Source organism: Mastigoproctus giganteus, chromosome 7 (assembly GCF_048544385.1).
Source record: "Mastigoproctus giganteus isolate SK-2022 chromosome 7, ASM4854438v1, whole genome shotgun sequence".
Taxonomy (NCBI): domain Eukaryota; kingdom Metazoa; phylum Arthropoda; class Arachnida; order Uropygi; family Thelyphonidae; genus Mastigoproctus; species Mastigoproctus giganteus.
In genome coordinates this window covers 148,058,603-148,078,469 of record NC_143581.1, presented here as the reverse complement: position 1 = coordinate 148,078,469, position 19,867 = coordinate 148,058,603, and the positions used below count along the sequence as shown (strand labels likewise).

General features: G+C 39.4%; 1 protein-coding gene across 1 annotated transcript in view; it reads left to right on the top strand.

The window, feature by feature from the left end:
- Positions 1-19,867, top strand: part of LOC150083254 (insulin-like peptide receptor) — a 503,669-nt gene that overhangs the window by 73,015 nt on the left and 410,787 nt on the right. Inside the window, exon 5 of the mRNA XM_090378451.1 lies at positions 15,243-15,341. Coding sequence (XP_090234577.1) covers positions 15,243-15,341 — 99 coding nt within the window. The remainder of the gene's footprint in view (positions 1-15,242; positions 15,342-19,867) is intronic.

Below are 19,867 nucleotides of genomic sequence, written 5' to 3'. Positions count from 1 at the left end.
GACAAAACCCTCTTTTAGCAAGTACAGGCCATGCTGGGAAAAAAATTCTATCCCATGAGCCTTGCATAGTCTCTTGAGAGCTGAATTGATTGATGTCTTTCATCGTGTTCTTCTTCCTATCATGTATAAGCAGAATTGCGGACAGTTTCAAATTTAATCCTCACTCAAGACTCTTTCTGAACGTTGGCCAGTAAATTAAATTAGCCTGTTAATTAAACCTTCAGATCTCCTACTCTTAAATTCATTAGTACCATGTGAACAACAATATCACATTTTGTGCCCTTAAAAGTTGATAGCTGCTGTTACAATGCCATCAATTTTAGCCCACCTGGCAGACATACCCTGGTCCTATTCCATCTCTCCTTTTTACACAATATAGTTCCCATTTCCCTGACAATAGAGTCACCAACAACAGCTACCTCATGTAAGATCGGAGATCTCTGTCATTAGGATATTGTTTTGTTGTCTGTTGATCAAGCGTGGGCTCTAGCATTGAGCTGGATAGCTAAGTACTTGATGGGTTTTATTCTCTGTTTTATTCTTCAAGGGTATTAACCGTGTTCTTCAAACCCTCATATAAGCCCATCAGAACAGTGAAGTTGTGCTCAGTTAAGGCACACAGAGTTATCCCCTTTGGTTGTTTAATCATAGGCTAAAGGTAGCTTTGTAAAGAGGGCAACAATCAGAACATATTAAAATCCTGATTCATAAAAGAACTGCCACTGGCAGTTCTCTCTTGAGCCAAAGCATCCCCACTGCTTTGATCCTTCTCCTTTGCTGCTCTAGTTTGCAGCATGATTCTAATCTAAATTTTATTTAAGAATACATCACAAAACAGAGAGATATGAGTATAATAACACTGCACTATATCCAGTTTATTTAACAGCAGTACTTACTATGCTGTTTTAAGTTATATTTCATACTATGGATAAAAGGATGGTTGAGTGAGAGAAGACAGAGAGTGGCAATCAATTGACATGACTCTTCGTGGACTAATGTTATTAGTGGAGTCCCCCAGGGTTCAGTTTTGGGCCCATTGTTGTTTTCTGTATTTATCAATGTTACTGATGAAGGCATGTCAGGCTTAATATCCAAGTTTGCATATGATACAGAAGTTGGCAGGGTGATTAATGACAGTATGCAATTGCAACAGGATCTAGAAAAGTTAGGCAGTTGGGCTGAGAAATGGCAATTAAGGTTAACATTGGCAAATGCAAAGTACTGCATATGGGGATGCCTCCGTAGTCAGGTAGGCAGGAGCAGCAGTGCGTAGCACACACTTCTTGATTACACCGGGGTTCAAGCCTGTGACCACCAAATACGGAGGATGCAGAAAGTTCAGGGAATGACCACTGCATATCCCCGGAGCAATACAGCCTTAGTTGCTAATGCTCATAAAAACCATATAACAAACAACACTGCATATGAGTAGCAGTAAACCCAGAGTAATGTACCAACTGTGTGGTACTACACTCAGCATAGTGCAGAATAAAAAAAAACGTGGGGGTAATTGTGCAGTCAGATTTGAAGTTTTCCGAGCAATGCAGACAGGCTGCCATAGCAAGTAATGGGGTTTTTTCAATGATATACAGGAATTATTACAGGAATTTATACAGATATACACAAGATTTGCTGGCAGGATATCCCATTCTATAAGACAATGGTTAGGCCACATCTTGAGTACTGCATACAGGTTCGGAGGCCTCATTTCAGGAATGAGGTAGAGCTGCTGAAACGAGTACAGAGAAGGGTAATGAGACTGGTGAGGGGAACAAAGGGGTGCTCTTATCAAGAAAGGTTTCAGTTCTGCAAATTGTAGCATCTGGAGACTAGGCACTTGCAAAGTGATCTGATTGAGGTGTTTAAGGCTTTGAATGGATTGAGCAAGCTCAATGCTGATGGGATTCTTCTCTTGCTCAGTCTACGTGTATGAGGGGGCACAAATTCAAACTGAGGAGGATGGTTGTAGAATAGATGATGTACGAAAGTCTGCCTTTAGCCAGTGGGGGATTGATTGCTTAAATGAATTTCCATCTTTTGTAGTGGAAGTTATTATTTTTATTATTATTAGCTATATAGTGCAAGGAAACCTGAGGCTTATGCTGCACCAGCCAAAAAAAATTCCCAAATTACCCTGTGTGTGGGGGGGGGGAGTCAAAAGTAGAAGAGAATCACTAAGAAAGAGAAGAATGATAATATCCAGCTCAGGACCCGGGATGTGCCAAGCCCATACTCACCAGATGTGAGCTCCTGGGGTGATAGTTAAGTTGATAGCTTAAACAAATTCTAGGATGAACTAGACAAACTATTGGTAGGGGGAATGGATAGATGAAATGGGAGATGTTTTTCTTTCTTGCTTTCTTGCATCGTTTGCCACTACTAATGCTAAATGCCATATGAGACAGTTACATTAGAAAATCACATTTGTTTTGCTATAGATGTGGTCATTCTCTGACTTTTCCACATCCTCCGTATTTGGTGGTCATGGGCTCGAACCAGTCTGATCAAGAAGCATGTATATGCACTGCTGCTCCTGCCCACCTGGCTATGGAGGTGCCCGGTTGATTTGTAAACATATATATTTAAAGAGGAAGACAACGTGTTTTCTGTTAAAATTACTTTAGTAATTGTGTTTCATAAAAATTAAAGGGGTCACGGAGGGGGGAAGGGGTTCACATGTGTGAAGTAGTACAATGACTTGCTCATATGTGCATTTGTTCTATACATTATAGTGGCATAAAAATCATCAAAGTAAGATAAACATTACACAGTAAAGATATTTGGGTCAGCTTACATCTGCTAACTTTTTTACCATTACATTAGGATAGCTTCTTAATATTTCATGTTATTGCCTGAGTATTTTACTGTTGGTGTGTTAGCTTTCTACTGCATCTTGAAAGAGAAGTCATAAGTTGGAAGATGGGTATGCCAGGGTGGAAGGAGTTGCCTTGGTGACTGGGCAACATTGTCTACTACCATGTTTAGCATTAGCATTAGTTGAGGCAAATGATGCAAGAAAGCAAGCTTATACTGTTTGTCTAGTTCAGCCTTAAATTTATTTAAGCTATCAACTTCCACAACAGATGGAAGTCTGTTCCAGCAATCAACTACCCGCTGGCTAAAGGCAAAGTTCTGCACATCAATTCTACAACTGTCTTTCCTCAATTTGAATCTATGCCCCCCCCCTCAGGTTCTTAATCTGAGCTAATGGAAGTATCCTGTCAGCATTGAGCCTGCTCAAACCATTCAAGGCCTCATACACCTCGATCAGATCACCTCGCAGGTGCCTAGTCTTGGATTCGAATACCTCAAAAGATGGGTTGGCAATACCTGTGTTATTGAGATTTTCCATCATGGTTGAAAAACTAATGCCCAGCTACGGTTGTCAGGCAGGGATTTTAATTTAAAAGCATATTGTAGGGACAACTGCTTGTGTTGAAGAGACAGAAATGGTTTGTTTGTTTCCACATAGAGGGCTTTGGACAGGAGAAGTTCAAAATGCTCCAATGGCAGCTGAATAGCCTGCTGGTGGGTTGGATCTAACCACTGGAGTGTACTGTCCCTAGCAGAAACATACACCTGAGAACTATAATCGAGTTTGTAACGGACAAGAGCCCAGGCACTGCAATTTGTAGAACTTAAGCCTTTCTTGGTAAGAGCACTCCTTTTTTCCCCTCACTAACCTTATTACTCTTCTTTGTACTCATTCTAGCAACTCTACATCCTTCCTAAAATGAGGCCTCCAGACCTGTATGCAATACTCTAGGTGCGGCCTGACCATTGCCTTGTACAATGGGATAATCACCTCCTCCCTGCTAGCAAAATTCCTATATATCATTGACAAGACTCCGTGACCTGCCCTGGAAGCCCATCTGCACTGCTCAGCAAACTTCATATTTGACTGCACAATTACCCCCAGATCTTTTTCACTTTCCACTTCCCTGAGTGTAGTACCACACAGTTGGTACGTTTCTCTTGGGTTATTGCTACCCATATGTAGTACTTTGCATTTGTCAATGTTAAACTTCAGTTGCCACTTCTCAGCCCATTTGCCCAACTTGTCTAGATCCAGTTGGAGTAGCATACTGTCGTTAACAACTCCGCCAACCTTTGTATCAACCGCAAACTTGGACATGAATCCTGATATACCTTCATCAATATCATTGATAAATACACAAAACAACAATGGGCCCAGCACTGAACCCTGGGGAACTACACTAATAACATCTGTCTATGAAGATTAGTGTCCATTGATTACCACTCTCTGTCGTCTCCCACTCAACCATTCCTATATCCCTTTATCCAGTGTAACAACTTACCCTTAATGTCATATCTCTCCAATTTGTACCTTTGTCTTAAGCTGACAAATGTGTTGTAGAAATGTCGCTTCTTGTCAAAAATTAGTCCTTAGAATTTGGCTTCTGCTACCACTGGGATTTTGCTTTGTCCAAGCTTTAATTCTAGGCTTGGATGAAGACTACATTTGTGATGAAAGTTTTCACAAATGGTCTTCTGTGAAACTCGAACCCAATAGCCCAAGATCAGGATGTAAGGTAATCAATGGCTTTCTGCAGTTGCCTTTCAGTGACCCTCATAATGCATGAATGGCAAAATATTGTAAATTCATCAATGCAGGGGACATTGTTTACCATGGGTGGAAGGTGTTCTGTGATACAGTTTATTTTAATTGCAAAAGCGTGACAATTACAATGGATCCTTGTAGGACTCCTTCCTTTTGGCAAAATACTCAAGAGAGTATGGAATCCTAAACAAACTTGAAATTGACAAATTTTAAAAAAGCTTTTAATAAAGAGAGGAAGGTTATCTCTAAGCCAAAGTTGTCTTCAAATATGTCAAATCGCCAGGCTGCATCAATGCTTTTTTGATATCAAAGAAAATTGCTACCAGATGCTCTGATTTAATAAAAAACTTTACGATTACATGTTTCCAATCTGACTAAATGATTCAAAGTGGATCTGTTTCTACAGAAGATGCACTATGTCCAAGAAAGCAGACCATTAGTTTACAAATAGAGTGACTTCTTAATTTACGTGTGGGCTACATTCCAGGACATCTCACTCAATTTAAATTCCCACGTAATGTAAAGAAACACAAAAAAATGTGACAATAGGCCTGTGAGTTGACAACTCAGCATTGTTATGGGCCTATATGAGAGCTTGAAGGACAGGGTAGATGCCCTCAAAGGATCTAAATTGAAGGCCCACCAAGCTCTCAGCTGCCCATATCAATGCCAGAGCTTGAACTTGATCATCACGCAACACAGCGGCAACCCCCAAAGCAGAATGCGCTATTGCCACAGGAACTAGTAGTTGTTGGTCATGGAAACGGAGAACATGGTATGTAAAAATGATATGTGGAACAGGACCAGAGTATGTCTGCCAGGGGCAAAGGATGATGACATTATAGTGGATATCATCTTTTAAGGGCACAAAAGGTGATATTGTTTTCAGGTCACTGTTGTAAAAAAGCCATGAATTAGGGTTGAATTTGAAAGTGATTGAAATTTTGCTTAGACATGATAGGAGGGAGTATATGATGAGAGCCTTGTCGATCAATTCAACCCTGGAAGGATTGTGCAAGGCTCAAGGAGTAAAATTTTTTCAGCCTGGTCTGTACTTATTAACAGGAGAGACTGTTTCTACAAGGATGGGATACACTTAAATAGAAAGGGTGCAAGAATATTTGCTGATGCTATCGAGGCAGTGTTAGGTGGGTCGGAAAACTGCTAGCTTGGGAGGATACTAATAGATTAACAGTAGCCACTGGCAGAGGTGAAAGTGATTCTTGCACTGCTTCTATTGGAATGAGCAGAAGCCTGAAAAACAAGATGCAGGATATTTCAGAGACTGCTGGGAGTCATTGCGGTACAAGTAAACACATGGGTTGTGTTAGGGTAGCTAAGAATAGAAACAGGTGCATGTATACTTGTGTGTACAGCAATGCTAGGAGTTTAGTAAATAAATTTGATGAATTTGAGGTATTGCTCAAAACATCAAAGGCAGATATTGTTGGATTATCAGAGACGTGGTCTCACATAGATATAAGGAATGCAGAATTGAAATTTGGGGAATACAATGTGTACAGAAAAGATAAACAAGATAGACAGGATAGGAAGGGAGGAGGGGTTATGCTATTAGTTAAGAAACACATAAAATCCAAGGAAGTGAAACCAGTCGACATCGCTGGACAGTGCAGTGTCAAGCCAGTTTGGTGTGACATAAGCATTTGGAGATCAAAATTGAGAGTAGGAGTGTGTTATAGGCCTAATGGGCTCTGATGAGTATAATAAGAAACTGTACAGGGAAATAGAGTTGGCCAGTAAATCAGAGAGTCTTATAATGGTGGATTTTAATTTCCCAGATATTGACTGAGATTTGGAGGTTGGTCACTCACACACTAGCAAAGCTTTTGTGGATTTATTGGATGATTGTTTTCTACAGCAGCATGTTTGGGAGGCAACTAGAGGGAGTAATACTTTTGATCTGACTATCAGTAGTGATTATTCATGCATTAAGAATCTGCAGATAGAGGAACCACTAGGTGGCAGTGATCACAGTGTGCTGAAGTGGGATTTACTCAAAGAGGTAACTACCATCAGGGGTAAAGTGAAGGGTTATTGCTTTCGTAAAGGTGACTACAGTGGTCTGAGACAGTATTTAAATTCTATACAGTGGGACCAACTGATGATGTTACCAACAGCAAATTCAAAATGGGAAGCATTCAAATAATTAATCTTGGAGGCTACTAGGTTTTACATACCAACTAAGAAATATTGTTCAAGGTTTAGCCCTAAATGGATGTCTGATGAACTAATGAGACATATAGCAGAGAAGAAAAATGCATGGAATACATATAAATTAATGGGTGACATGGAAGCCTATGATAGATATAAGCTGGACTGTAACCAAGTCACAAAGCAGATTAGGCAGGCAAAGGCAGATTATGAGAAATCTTTGGCAAAGGATGCAAAGAAAAACAGCAAAGAGTTCTTTACTTATGTAAACTCTAGAAGGAAAGGGATGAATCAGATTGGTCCACTGGATACTGATGGTTCAACGTTGATGATCCTGCTCAGGTGGCTAACAAACTAAATGAGTATTTTGCATCTACATTCACACATGAGGAGTTATTTAGGGAGGAGTTATGCCAGAGGTGAATTGAACTCTGGTGGATGATTTTGTAATAACTGAGAGCAAAGTGGAGGAGAAATTGTTGAAGGTAAACATAAAAAGGCACTCGGGGTAGATGGAATCTATCCAGTTATATTAAAGGAGGCAGCAAAGGAAGTAAGCAAACCCTTAGCCATAATTAGGTGACCACACTCTAGGTGTGGTCAGGCTACACCTAGAGTACTGTATACAGTTCCGGAGGCCTCATTTCAAGAAGGATGTAGAGATGCTGGAACGAGTACAGAGAAGGGCAACAAGATTAGTGAATGGAACAAAGGGGTACTCTTACGAAGAAAGGCTTAAGTTTTGCAAATTATAGTGTCTGGAGACTAGGCATCAGCGAGGTGATCGGATAGAGGTGTATAAAGGCTTGAATGGTTTCAGCATGCTCAATGCTGATGGGATTCTTCCTCTTGCTCAGAATAATCACCTGAGAGGGCATAAATTCAAATTGAGGAAGGACAGATGTAGGATAGACGTGAGATCTGTTATAGATCTGTTAGTTTAACTTCTATTCCAGGAAAATTAACGGAGGTGCAGGATCATCTAGACAAGACTTCAGTTATAGCTCGGACACAGCGTGGTTTTGTTAAGGGAAAGTCTTTCCTGACCATTTTGATTGGATACTATGATGTAGTCACAAAGGATCTGGATCCAGGAAATAACTGTGATATCATATATTTGGATGTTAGAAAGTCTTTTGATACTGTTGCACATGGAAGACTGCTGAACAAATTGGAGCAGTGTGGCATTGGAGGCAAATTGCTGCTATGGATAAAGGGATGGTTGAGTGGTAGAAGACAGAGAGTGGTAATCAATGGTCACTGCTAATCATGGACTAATGTTATTAGTGGAGTTCCTCAGGGTTCAGCGTTGGGTCCATTGTTGTTTTCTGTATTTCTAAATGATATTGATGATGGTATATCAAGCTTAATGTCCACGTTTGCAGACGATATGAAGGTTGACAGGGTTGTTAAGGACACTAATGACAATACGCTGCTGCAACAGAATCTAGAAAGGTTGAGCAGACGGGCTGAGAGGTGGCAAATGAAGTTTAACATTGACAAATGTAAAGTACTACATATGGGAAGCAGTAAGCCCAGAGTAACGTATAAACTCTGTGGTACTACACTGACAGTGGTCGAGAACGAAAAGGACCTGGGGGTAATTGTGTAGGCAGTTATGAATTTTTTTGAGCTGTGCAGACAGTCTACAAGAGTAGCTCATGGTGTCTTATCAATGATATACAGGAATTTTTCTAGCAGGGATAAAGAGGTGATTATCCCCATGTATAAGGTAATGGTCAGGCCACACCTTGAGTACTGTTTGCAAGTCTGGAGGCCTCATTTTAAGAAGAAAGAATGTAGAGCCGTTGGAATGAGTACAGAGAAGGGCACCAAGATTAGTGAATGGAACAAAGGATTGTTCTTACAAAGAAATGCTTAAATTTTGCAAATTACAGTGTCTGGAGACTAGGCAGCTGCAAGGTGATCTGATAGAGGTGTATAAAGTCTTGAATGGTTTGAGCATGCTCAATGCTGATGGGATTCTTCCTCTTGCTCAGAGTAATCACCTGAGAAGGCATAAATTCAAATTGAGGAAAGACAGATGTAGGATAGATGTGTGGAAGTTTGCTCTTAGCCAGTGGGAGTTGGTTGGTGGAACAGACTTCCATCCTTTGTTGTGGAATTTGATAGCGTAAATAAATTTAAGGGTCTGCAGGACAGGCATTTGGGAAGAACTGAGGGGTGAAATGGGAGAGGTTTTTTTTTTTTTTTGGCTGATGCTTTTTTAATGTACAGTAAGAAAAAGTATGTTTACTATAACCAACATATACAGTACAACATAAACAACAATTGAGAGAGAGATTGGGGTGGATGCTGGCCTAAGGCAGATTGATGGGAGGGATCATCATGGTCAGATTCCATTCCCTCAGATTTGAACCAGATAAGTGCAGTGGGGATGTACTCTAACCCGGGAAGTGGAGGGTTCACTTGACTGCTACCTTGAGCACTTGAAAAAGGAATCCAGAGTTAGTCGCTTTGCATGTTACCTCTTCTCACTCAACAACTCATAGTAGCAACCAATTCTAGAGTAACTTTACTTTGCACTTTAGAGCTTCATTCAAGATTAGCTCTTCATCAGCTAACAGATTTAGGCCTTCATCTATATGATTTAATGTTTTCAATATTCCTTTCACTGTCAGTTTCCAATCTTCTTTAACATCTGGGCTTTTGCTTGCTGCTGCCTCCTCTTCTTCAATGCGATGCTGCTCCAGCTCAAACAGATCTTCATTTGAATATTCTTGATGATGCAAATCAATTAAATTACCGACATCAGTTGCCTCTACTTCAGTGAATGCTATCTTTTTCATGAGTTAGCATTAGCATTAGCATTAGTAGAGGCATTTGATGCAAGAAAGCAAGCTTATGCAGCATCAGCCGAAAAAAAAAAAAAAAAAAAAAACCACTTCCACTTCACCCCTCTGTTAGTTCAAAATACCTGTCCAGCTGAGCCTTAAACTTATTTAGGCTATCAACCTCCACTACAAGGGATGGAAGTCTGTTCCATCAACCAACCACCCGCTGGCTAAAGGAAAATTTCCGCACGTCTATCCTACATCTGTCTTTCCTCAATTTGAATTTATGCCCTCTCAGGTGATTATTCTGAACTAGAGGAAGAATCCCATCAGCATTGAGCATGGTCAAACCATTCAAGGCTTTATACACCTCTATCAGATCACCTCGCTGGTGCCTAGTCTCCATACACTGTAATTTGCAAAACTTTAGACTTTCTTCGTAAGAGCACCCCTTTGTTCCATTCACTAATCTTGTTGCCCTTCTCTGTACTCGTTCCAGCATCTCTACATCCTTCTTGAAATGAGGCCTCCAGACCTGTATACAGTACTCTAGGTGTGGCCTGACCATTGCCTTATACAAGGGAATAATCACCTCCTTATCCCTGCTGGAAAAATTCCTGTATATCATTGACAATACTCCATGAGCTACTCTTGCAGCCCGTCTTCACTGCTCAGAGAACTTCATATCTGCCTGCACAACCACCCCCAAGTCCCTTTCATTCTCTACCACTGTCAGTGTAGTACCACAGAGTTGATACGTTGCTCTGGGGTTGCTGTTTCCCATGTGTAGTACTTTACATTTGTCAATGTTAAACATTATTTGCCACCTCTTGGCCCATCTGCTCAACCTTTCCAGATCCTGTTGCAGCAGCATAGTGTCAGTAGTGTCCTTGACAACCCTGCCAACCTTTGTATCGTCTGCAAACTTGGACATTAAGCTTGATATACCATCATCAATACCATTTATAAATACAGAACACAATAATGGACCCTGTGGGACTCCACTAATAACATTAGTCCACGATGAGCAGTGTCCATTGATTATCACTCTCTGTCTTCTCCCCCTCAACCACCCCTTTATCCATAGCATCAATTTGCCTCCAATGCCACACTGCTCCAATTTGTGCAGCAGTCTTCCATGTGCAACAGTATCAAAAGCCTTTCTAAGATCCAAATATATAATATCAAAGTTATTCCCTGCATCCAGTTCTTTTGTGACTGCATCATAGTATCCAATCAAATTGGTCAGGCAAGACTTCCCCTTAACAAAACCATGCTGTGTCCGAGCTATAACTGAAGTCTTGTCTAGATGATCCTGCAGTGCTTCTTTAACCAGTGCCTCCATTAATTTTCCTGGAACAGAAGTTAAACTCACAGGTCTATAATTACTTGTGTCAGCCTTTGATCCTCCTTTGTGAATTGGGGTCACATTTGCACATCTCCAGTCTGTGGGTACCTCCCCTGAGTCCAAAGATGCTCTCATAATTATGGCTAAGGGTTTGCCTTCTTCCTTTGCTGCCTCCTTTAATATAACTGGATAGATCCCATCCACCCCATGTGCCTTTCTTGTGTTTATCTTCAACAATTTCTCCTCCACTTTACTCTCAGTTATTACAAGATTCTCTAGCTTACTGGCAGAGTTGAATACACCTCTGGCATTACCCTCGCTGAATAACTCCTCATGTGTGAATGTCGATGCAAAATATTCATTCAGTTTGTTTGCTACCTAAGCAGGATCATCAACAGTTGACTCATCGATATCAAGTGAACCAATCTGATTCATCCTCTTCCTTCTAGAGTTTACATAAGTAAAGAACTCTTTGCTGTTTTTCTTTGCATCCCTTGCCAAAGATTTCTCGTAATCTGCCTTCGCCTGCCTAACCTCCTTTGTAACTTGGTTACAGATCAACTTGCATCTATCATAGGCTTCTGTGTCACGTGTTAATTTGTATGTATCCCATGCATTTTTCTTCTCTGCCATATGTCTCATTAGTTCATCTGACATCCACTTAGGCCTAAACCTTGAACAATATTTCTTAGTTGGTATGTAAAGCCTAGTAGTTTCCAAGATACGTTCTTTATTTGCTTCCCATTTTGAATTTGCTGTTGGTAACATCATTAGTTGGTCCCACTGTATACAATTTAAATACTGTCTCAGATCATCGTAGTCGCCTTTACGAAAGCAATAACCCTTCCGTTTACCCCTAATGGTAGTTACCTCTTTGAGTAAATCCCACTTCAGCACACTGTGATCACTGCCACCTAGTGGTTTCTCTATCTGCAGATTCGTAATGCATGAATAATCACTACTGATAGTCAGATCAAAAGTATTACTCCCTCTAGTTGCCTCCCAAACATGCTGCTGTAGAAAACAATCATCCAATAAATCCATAAAAGCCTTGCTAGTGTGTGAGTGACCAACCCACAAATCTCAGTCAATATCTGGGATATTAAAATCCCCCATTATAAGACTCTCTGATGTACTGGCCAACTCTATTTCCCTGTACAGTTTCTTATTATACTCATCAGAGTCATTAGGCCTATAACACACTCCTACTCTCAATTTTGATCTCCAAATGCTTATGTCACACCAAACTGGCTTGACACTGCACTGTCCAGCAATGTCAACTGGCTTCACTTCCTTGGATTTTATGTGTTTCTTAACTAATACCGTAACCCCTCCTCCCTTCCTATCCTGTCTATCCTTTCTGTAGGCGTTGTACTATCCAAATTCCAGTTCTGCATTCCTTATATCTGTGTGACACCACGTCTCTGATATCCCAACAATATTTGCCTTTGATGTTTTGAGCAATACCTCAAATTCATCAAATTTATTTACTAAACTCCTAGCATTGGTGTACACACAAGTATACATGCACCTGTTTCTATTTTTAGCTACCCTAACACAACCCATGTGTTTACTCGTACCGTAATGACTCCAGCACTCTCTGAAATATCCTGCATCTTGTTTTTCAGGCTTCTGCTCATTCCAATAGAAGCAGTGCAAGAATCACTTTCACCTCTGCCAGTGGCTATTGTTAATCTATTAGTCTTTGTATCCCCCCAAACTAGCAGGTTTCTGAACCACCTAACACTGCCTCGATAGCATCAGCAAATATTCTTGCACCCTTTATATTTAAGTGTATCCCATCCCTGTAGAAGCAGTCTCTCCTGTTAACAAGTACAGTCCAGGCTGAAAAAAATTCTACCCTTTGAGCCTTGCACAATCTTTCCAGGGCCGAATTGATCGACAAGGCTCTCATCATATACTCCCTCCTATCGTGTCTGGGCAGAATTGCAGACACTTGATCCCGTACTTAGCAGTTTTACTTTTCAGACACAGCATTGGTTTGTTAAGGGGAAGTCTTGTTTGACCAATTTTATTATGTACTATGACATGGTCACAAAGGAACTGGATGCAAAAAATAATTTTAATATCACATACCTGGATTTCAGGAAAGCTTTTGATACTGTTCCACATGGAACACTACTGTACTAATTAGAGCAGAATGGCATTAAGGGCAAGTTGCTACAATGGATAAAAGAATGGTCCAGTGGGAGAAGACAGAGAGTGGTAATCAATGGACATGGCTCTTCATGGATTAATGTTATTATTGGTGTCCCCTAGGGTTCTGTGTTAGGCCCATTGTTGTTTTGTATATTTATCAATGATATTGATGAAGGTATATCAAGCTTAATGTCAAAGTTTGTAGATGATACAAAGGTTGGCAGGGTTGTTAATAACAGTAATGACAGTATGCTGCTACAATAGGACCTGGAAAAGTTGAGCAAATGGGCTGAGAAGTAGCAGTTGAAGTTTAACATTGACAAAAGCAAAGTACGGCATATGGATAGCAGTAACCCCAGAGAAATGTACCAACTAGGTGGTGTTGCACTTAGGATAATGGAGAATGAAAGAGACCTGGGGGTAATTGTGTAGTTAGATGTGAAGTTTTCTGAGCAATCTAGACAGGCTGCCAGAGTAGGTCATGGGGATCTTCTCAATGATATACAGGAATTTTGCTAGCAGGGATAAAGAGATGATTATCCCCTTGAATAAGGCTTCTCAAATTAAAGAAAGACAATTGTCAGGCCACATCTTGAGTACTGCGTTCAGGACTGGAAGCCTCATTTTCAGAAGGATGTAGAGTTGCTAAAACGAGTACAGAGAAGGGAACAAAGGGGTGCTCTTATGAAGAAAGGCTTAATTTCTGCAAATTGCAGCATCTGGAGACTAGGCACCTGCAAGGTGATCTGATTGAGGTGTATAAGGCCTTGAATGGATTGAGCAGGCTCAATGCTGATGGGATTCTTCCTCTTGCACAGATTACAAACCTGAGGGGGCATAAACTGAAATTGAAGAAAGATAGTTGTTGAATAGATGTGTGGAAATTTGCCTTTAGCTAGTGGGTAGTTGATTTCCGGAACAAACTTTCATCTGTCATTGGGGAAGTTGATAGCTTAAATAAATTCAAGGAAGAAGTGGACAAACCTTTGGAGCTAATGGGTGGATGAAGTGGGAAGTTGTTTTTTTTTATTATTTTTTTTTTGGCTGATGTTGGTTAAGCTTGCTTTCTTGCATCATATGCCTCTACTAATGCTAATGCTAATACTTGGCATAAACATCTTGAAGGGACGTCTGTCCATAAACTAACCAACTGCTAATCAATAGTAATTTTTTTTCACTTGAAGAGTATTATTTGGAGCTCTACTTCAAAGAACTCATTCCACCTCACCCCACAAGTGCTTAGTTGGATCTGGTGACTGGAAAGTCCACTGCAGTGGGCTCAACTCACTTTTATATTTCTTGAACGAGTTCTATACAATTCTGGCCTTGTGCCATGGCTCAATATGCTGTTGGAAGAATCCTTTCAAACATGTAAACAGTGCATTACATTAAGAAATACTGATTCCAGATAACTCTGTTGTTAATTACTGTCTGTAGATAGTAACTTAATGTTATTGTGTTATTGTATTAAGAAAGAATAAGAATATGGTAGATTAGTTATAGAAAGCCATATTTTGTTTTGCCCCATCCAAATGAAAGAGAATTACTTCCAATGTAAATATATATATTTTTAATATATTACATTTCTTAATTTTTATAATAAAAATGTGGAAACAGTGGTTTCTTCACCTTTCCCAACTGCTACAATACTTCACTTTATATTCATCACCTAGGAAATCTTCTAATGCACAATTTGGTAATCTTCTAATACACATTAACAATTAAACATCTTGTGATTCTACATATATTCTTAGGAGACACGAAAATTAGCTCTGTAGAAACATTGCTATGATATATGTGGTGTCACAGTTCAAATAAGGGAAATATTCAAATCCAATGCTGTTTGAGCTGAGTAGCAAAGTTATATTCAACTAAACTAAATTGCTAAGCTTTAGATATTTCTCATATTATAGGTTTCACTGTAATTTACTATTCTTATATTCCTTGACAGAACACTGCTACTTTCTTTGTCTATTTTTAATATTCTTCTTATCTTTTCTTATTGTATTTTTCTTTATCTGCTTTTATCATGTATATATATATTATCATACACTGTTCGTTATTAATCATATTATTCATGCATGAGTTTATAGCTGTTACATGAATGTACCATTTGCTTATAATCTTTTTTTTATTATTATTGTGCTTTGTGCTCTCTCTTATGATAACAAAATACTGTCTCTAGTTTGTCCATCATCAATAGTTGACAATGTTGCAGCAGCACAAAACCTGAAAGGATGCACTTATATAAATGGCTCACTGGAAATTCAAATCCAAGGAGGAAGTGCGTATCTGTTATTTCTTTACATTTTCATTATTTTTAAATATTGTATCTCCATAATTGTTTCTTGTATTTACTCTATCTGTAAAAATGTGTTCTAACTTAATCATGTTATATGTATTTTCAAGTAACACATAAAAGCATTTAAAAAAAGGAGAATAATCTGACTACTAACATCCAAAATTCACACATGAATGCACATGTTATTTTTTTACAAGACTGGACAAGAGTGGAGTCAGTGAAGTCATCTGCTGCTGTACCTCATCTTTTCTTTGACAAAGTCCGATGCATTGTGTATTTGAATGTATACTGAGTGGCCACTTTATTAGGCATACCTGCTTAATATCAAGTGTTCCCTGTCAATCCTCAAAACAGCCTAGGTTTGTCACAGCATGTACTCATTGAGGTGTCAACAGCATACCACAATGATGCTGATTCCTGTAAATTCAACTGCTTCCCAGAGTTGTTGCAAATTGGATGGTTGCAGATCTCTGTTCTGAAGAGCTTGTTCTACCTAATCACACAGGTACCCAATTGCATTGAGCACCTGTGAAGTAGGCTGACCCACTCTCATGTTCTTGGAACTAATTCTGTAAAATTCTTGTCTTGCAACATGGCATATTATCATGGAAGAACACATTTGCAAATGAATATATTGCAACTAGGAATGAATATGCCTGTCGGAAATAATTTCCAAAAAACCTGTGGTATCCAAATGTTGCTCCATTGCCATCAAGGGCCCATGTGCATCATGAAAACCCTCTCCCATATTATTACACTGTCATGACTAGCCTTCATTATTGACACCTGGCAGGATGCATCCAGTGACTCATGTTGTTTTTATCATATTCTGTTCCACCTACCAGTGGGAAACAGAAGGAACTGGGATTTGTCAGACCAGGCAATGTTTTTCCAATCCTACACTGCCCAGTGTTGGTGTTTTTGATATGCCTGTAACTATACTTTTTTTTTTTTTTTTGCTGACAGGAGTGGGGTCTATTTCAGTAGTTAGTTGTGATACTCCATTCATAAGAAGGTACAACAAGTTGGCATCTAAAATACCTCTTTGGTTTCTACTGATGTACTGGTTTATTATTTGATTTACTATATCCTTTATATTATCCTGCACAAATTTTGTCAGTCTCCACTGCCTCTTGCATCAATAAACTACAAGTAGCCATCAGTTTATGATGGTTTGTTTTGCAGACGATTCACAATAAAGATGGTTTTGAAACTAGAAGACCAAATATATATCAAAAAACTATAAAAAATTTCAAGAATGTGCAACTATAATTACCAGATATGATGTAAAGAAACAGTCAATCAGAGATGAGAGCTATCCCCATCTACCATCTAAGTCAATCAAAGATGAGGTGGCCAGAGATAAGAGGACAGGAACACTTAGTTTGCTTGTTGGTGTACTATTGTTGGGTCACTATTTTAATTAAAAACCTTTGATTAAATTAATAAAATAAGAGCAGCCATGCCTAATAAGAGAAGTGCAGTAAAGCCAAGTGAATGTAAAACTGGTGCTAGAAAGTAATGTAGATCTATCACATAAAAACAAAAAAAAGATGGCTATAATTCTTAGAATGGAAGATGGTCAGACACATCCTAATGTGTTTAGGAGTATGAAATCACCTCTATCGACTGTGAGTACCATAATGAAAAATGCAGATAAAATAAAACAGTCAATGCAACGTGCTACGACAGTAAGTGCAGTACAAGTGAGTTATAGCAGAAGTAAACTTTTAGAAGAAAAAGTTTACGTCTTTGGGGAAATTATTGTCTTTGTGAGTGGATGACTTAAATAAAAAGAAACATTCCATTGCCTCAAGCTGTTATTACTGATAAGGCACAGTCAATTTTTGTAGGTCTTAAGAAAAAGAGGGTGGTGATGAGACATTTTTAGGTAGCAAGGGATGGTTCACTTTAAAATTAAAACCAATGTTGGTGTACCATTTACAGAAACCACATGCATTCAAGGGCCTGAACAAAGCCATGTTGCCTATCTACTGGAAATGGAACAGGAGGGTTTGGGCAACATAAGAAATCTTCTTGGATTGGTACACAAACTATTTTTGCTCTACTGTGCTTTGTTTTTGTCAAGGGAATGAGTTACTAGCCAAGACTCTTCTTCTCTTGGACAATGACCCTGGCCATCCTAGAAACCTTACTGAAGTCAGAACATCTCTGGACGTCAATGTTGTTTACATGCACCAAACACCACTTCAGTTTTTCAACCAACTGACTGGGGGGCGGGGGTAATGGCAACCTTTAAAGCCTATTCCCTCTGCCAAACCTTCATGGAAATAGTGAGAGTTTTGGACAGGTCAGACAAAACTATCAAGGGCACCTCCGTAGCCAGGTGGGCAGGAGTGGCAGTACGTAGTACATGCTTCTTGATTAAACCTGAGTTTGAGCCCATGACCACCAAATACAGAGGATGCAGAAAGGTCAGGAAATGACCACCGCATATCCCCAGAGCAATATGGCCTTAGTTGCTAATGCTCCTAAATAACAACATAACAACAAAACTATCAAGGATTATTGGCACTTATTCGACATTTTGAAGGGCATTAACAACATCAATGCAGCTTGGGAGGAAGTGTTAGTGAACTTTTGAATGTAGTATGGTGCAAACTTCTCCCACAGTTTATGCATGACTTCACAGGATTAGAGTCAATGGAGAAAAATGTTGAAGCATTCTATTACCTCGCCCAATCCCACCTCTTGTGTGATTGGACAAGGTTACAGCTGAAGGTGTAACAAAGCTGTTTTATAACCTTGGACAGCAGCTTTTCAATGAAGGCTTGGAACATTGCAAGCTTTCTTCAAAAACCAGGGACTTCATCAGAGAAGTAAAATCTCTGCATTACTCCACTGTCAAAAAAGATCGATGCAGGGGCTTTACAGTGGCACTTACAAAATCTTTTGGTCTGGGCTTTGGACATATCAAAGTAAATGTACAAAATTTAATTTTTTTATTTAATTATATTTAGTGGTTTTTTAATACCGTATTATATTACTTATGTCAGTTTTGAGAGTGATTTGGAACATATTTTATTGGCTTACATTATATAATTAGATTCATTTTATACTAAATTTTTTTGCAACAGTTCTTTCAGGAATGGAAACCCATTGCAAACCAAGGCTATCTGTATTTCTGAACCCAGGATTCTTTGTTTAATGACCAACTGTGATACACCTAAGATGTGGTCGTACATGAAAATTCTAGTAGGATAGCAATTTCTGAGATATTCATACCAGCACAGCTGGTGCTGACTTTTAAAGTCAATGCATTTAAAGTCACTTAAACTTTTTTATTTACCCATTCTTGAAATGAATTGCACACATATAGCTTCCTTACTATTTGCTCACCTGTTTTATGTTGCATGGTATGAATATATGATACTGTTACTGAAGGGGCATTCTATTTCATGAGAAGGGATAGGTGTATCTAATAAAGTAGTCACTCAGAATACTCCTTTGCACACCACTCTTAACTGCTGTAATTTGACTACTTGTGATATCTGTTGGACTGCATTATTATTATTATTGGCGCCTCCGTAGCCAGGTGGGCAGGAGCAGCAGTGCGTGCACATGCTTCTTGATTAGACCGGTGTTCGAGCCAGTAACCACCAAATACGGAGGATGCGGAAAGGTCAGGGAATGACCACCGTATATCCCCAGAGCGATATGGCCTTAGTTGCTAATGCTCCTAAAAAAAAAAACCCAAATAACAAATAAATAGCATTATTATTGGCCAATGGAAGAGACTTTCTATTCTATTTCAACTATTCTATTCTATTCTATTTCAACACCGAACTTTTTACAGGGTTTGCTTGTTATCTGGTTTTTTGGAGCATTTCTAAGGCCATATTGCTCCGGGGATATGCGGTGATCATTCCCTAAGCTTTCCACATCCTCCATATTTGGTGGTCATGGGCTCGAACCCCAGTCTAATCAAGAAGCATGTGCTACGCAGTGCTGCTCCTGCCCACCTGGCTACAGAGGCGCCTTTCTACAGGGATAGAGTGGACTTAAATAGAAGGGGCACAAGAATATTTACCGATGCTATTGAGGAAGTATTAGATGGATCAGAGAACTGCTAGGCTGGAAGGATACACAGACTAATAGAGTAACAGTAGCTGCAGGTAGAGGTGAAAGTGATTCTTCACTGCTTCTATTGGGGCATGTGCAGAAGCCTGGAAAGCAAGGTGTTCGGGATTTCAAGACCTGCTAGAGATCCTTGTGAAACAAGCAAATACCTGGGCTGTGTTAGTGTTACTGATAGTAAAAACAGCTGCTGGTATACTTGTATGTACACTGATGAAAGGAGAAATGTAAGTAATTTGATGAATTTGAAGTACTGGTTAAATAATCAAATGGGAACATCGTAGAGGTATCGGAGACATGGTGTCACTAAGACATAAGGGATGCAGAATTTGAATATGAGGAGTACAATGTATACAGAAAGATAGCACAGGAGGGATGGAGGGGCTATGATCTTAGTTGAGAAGCATATT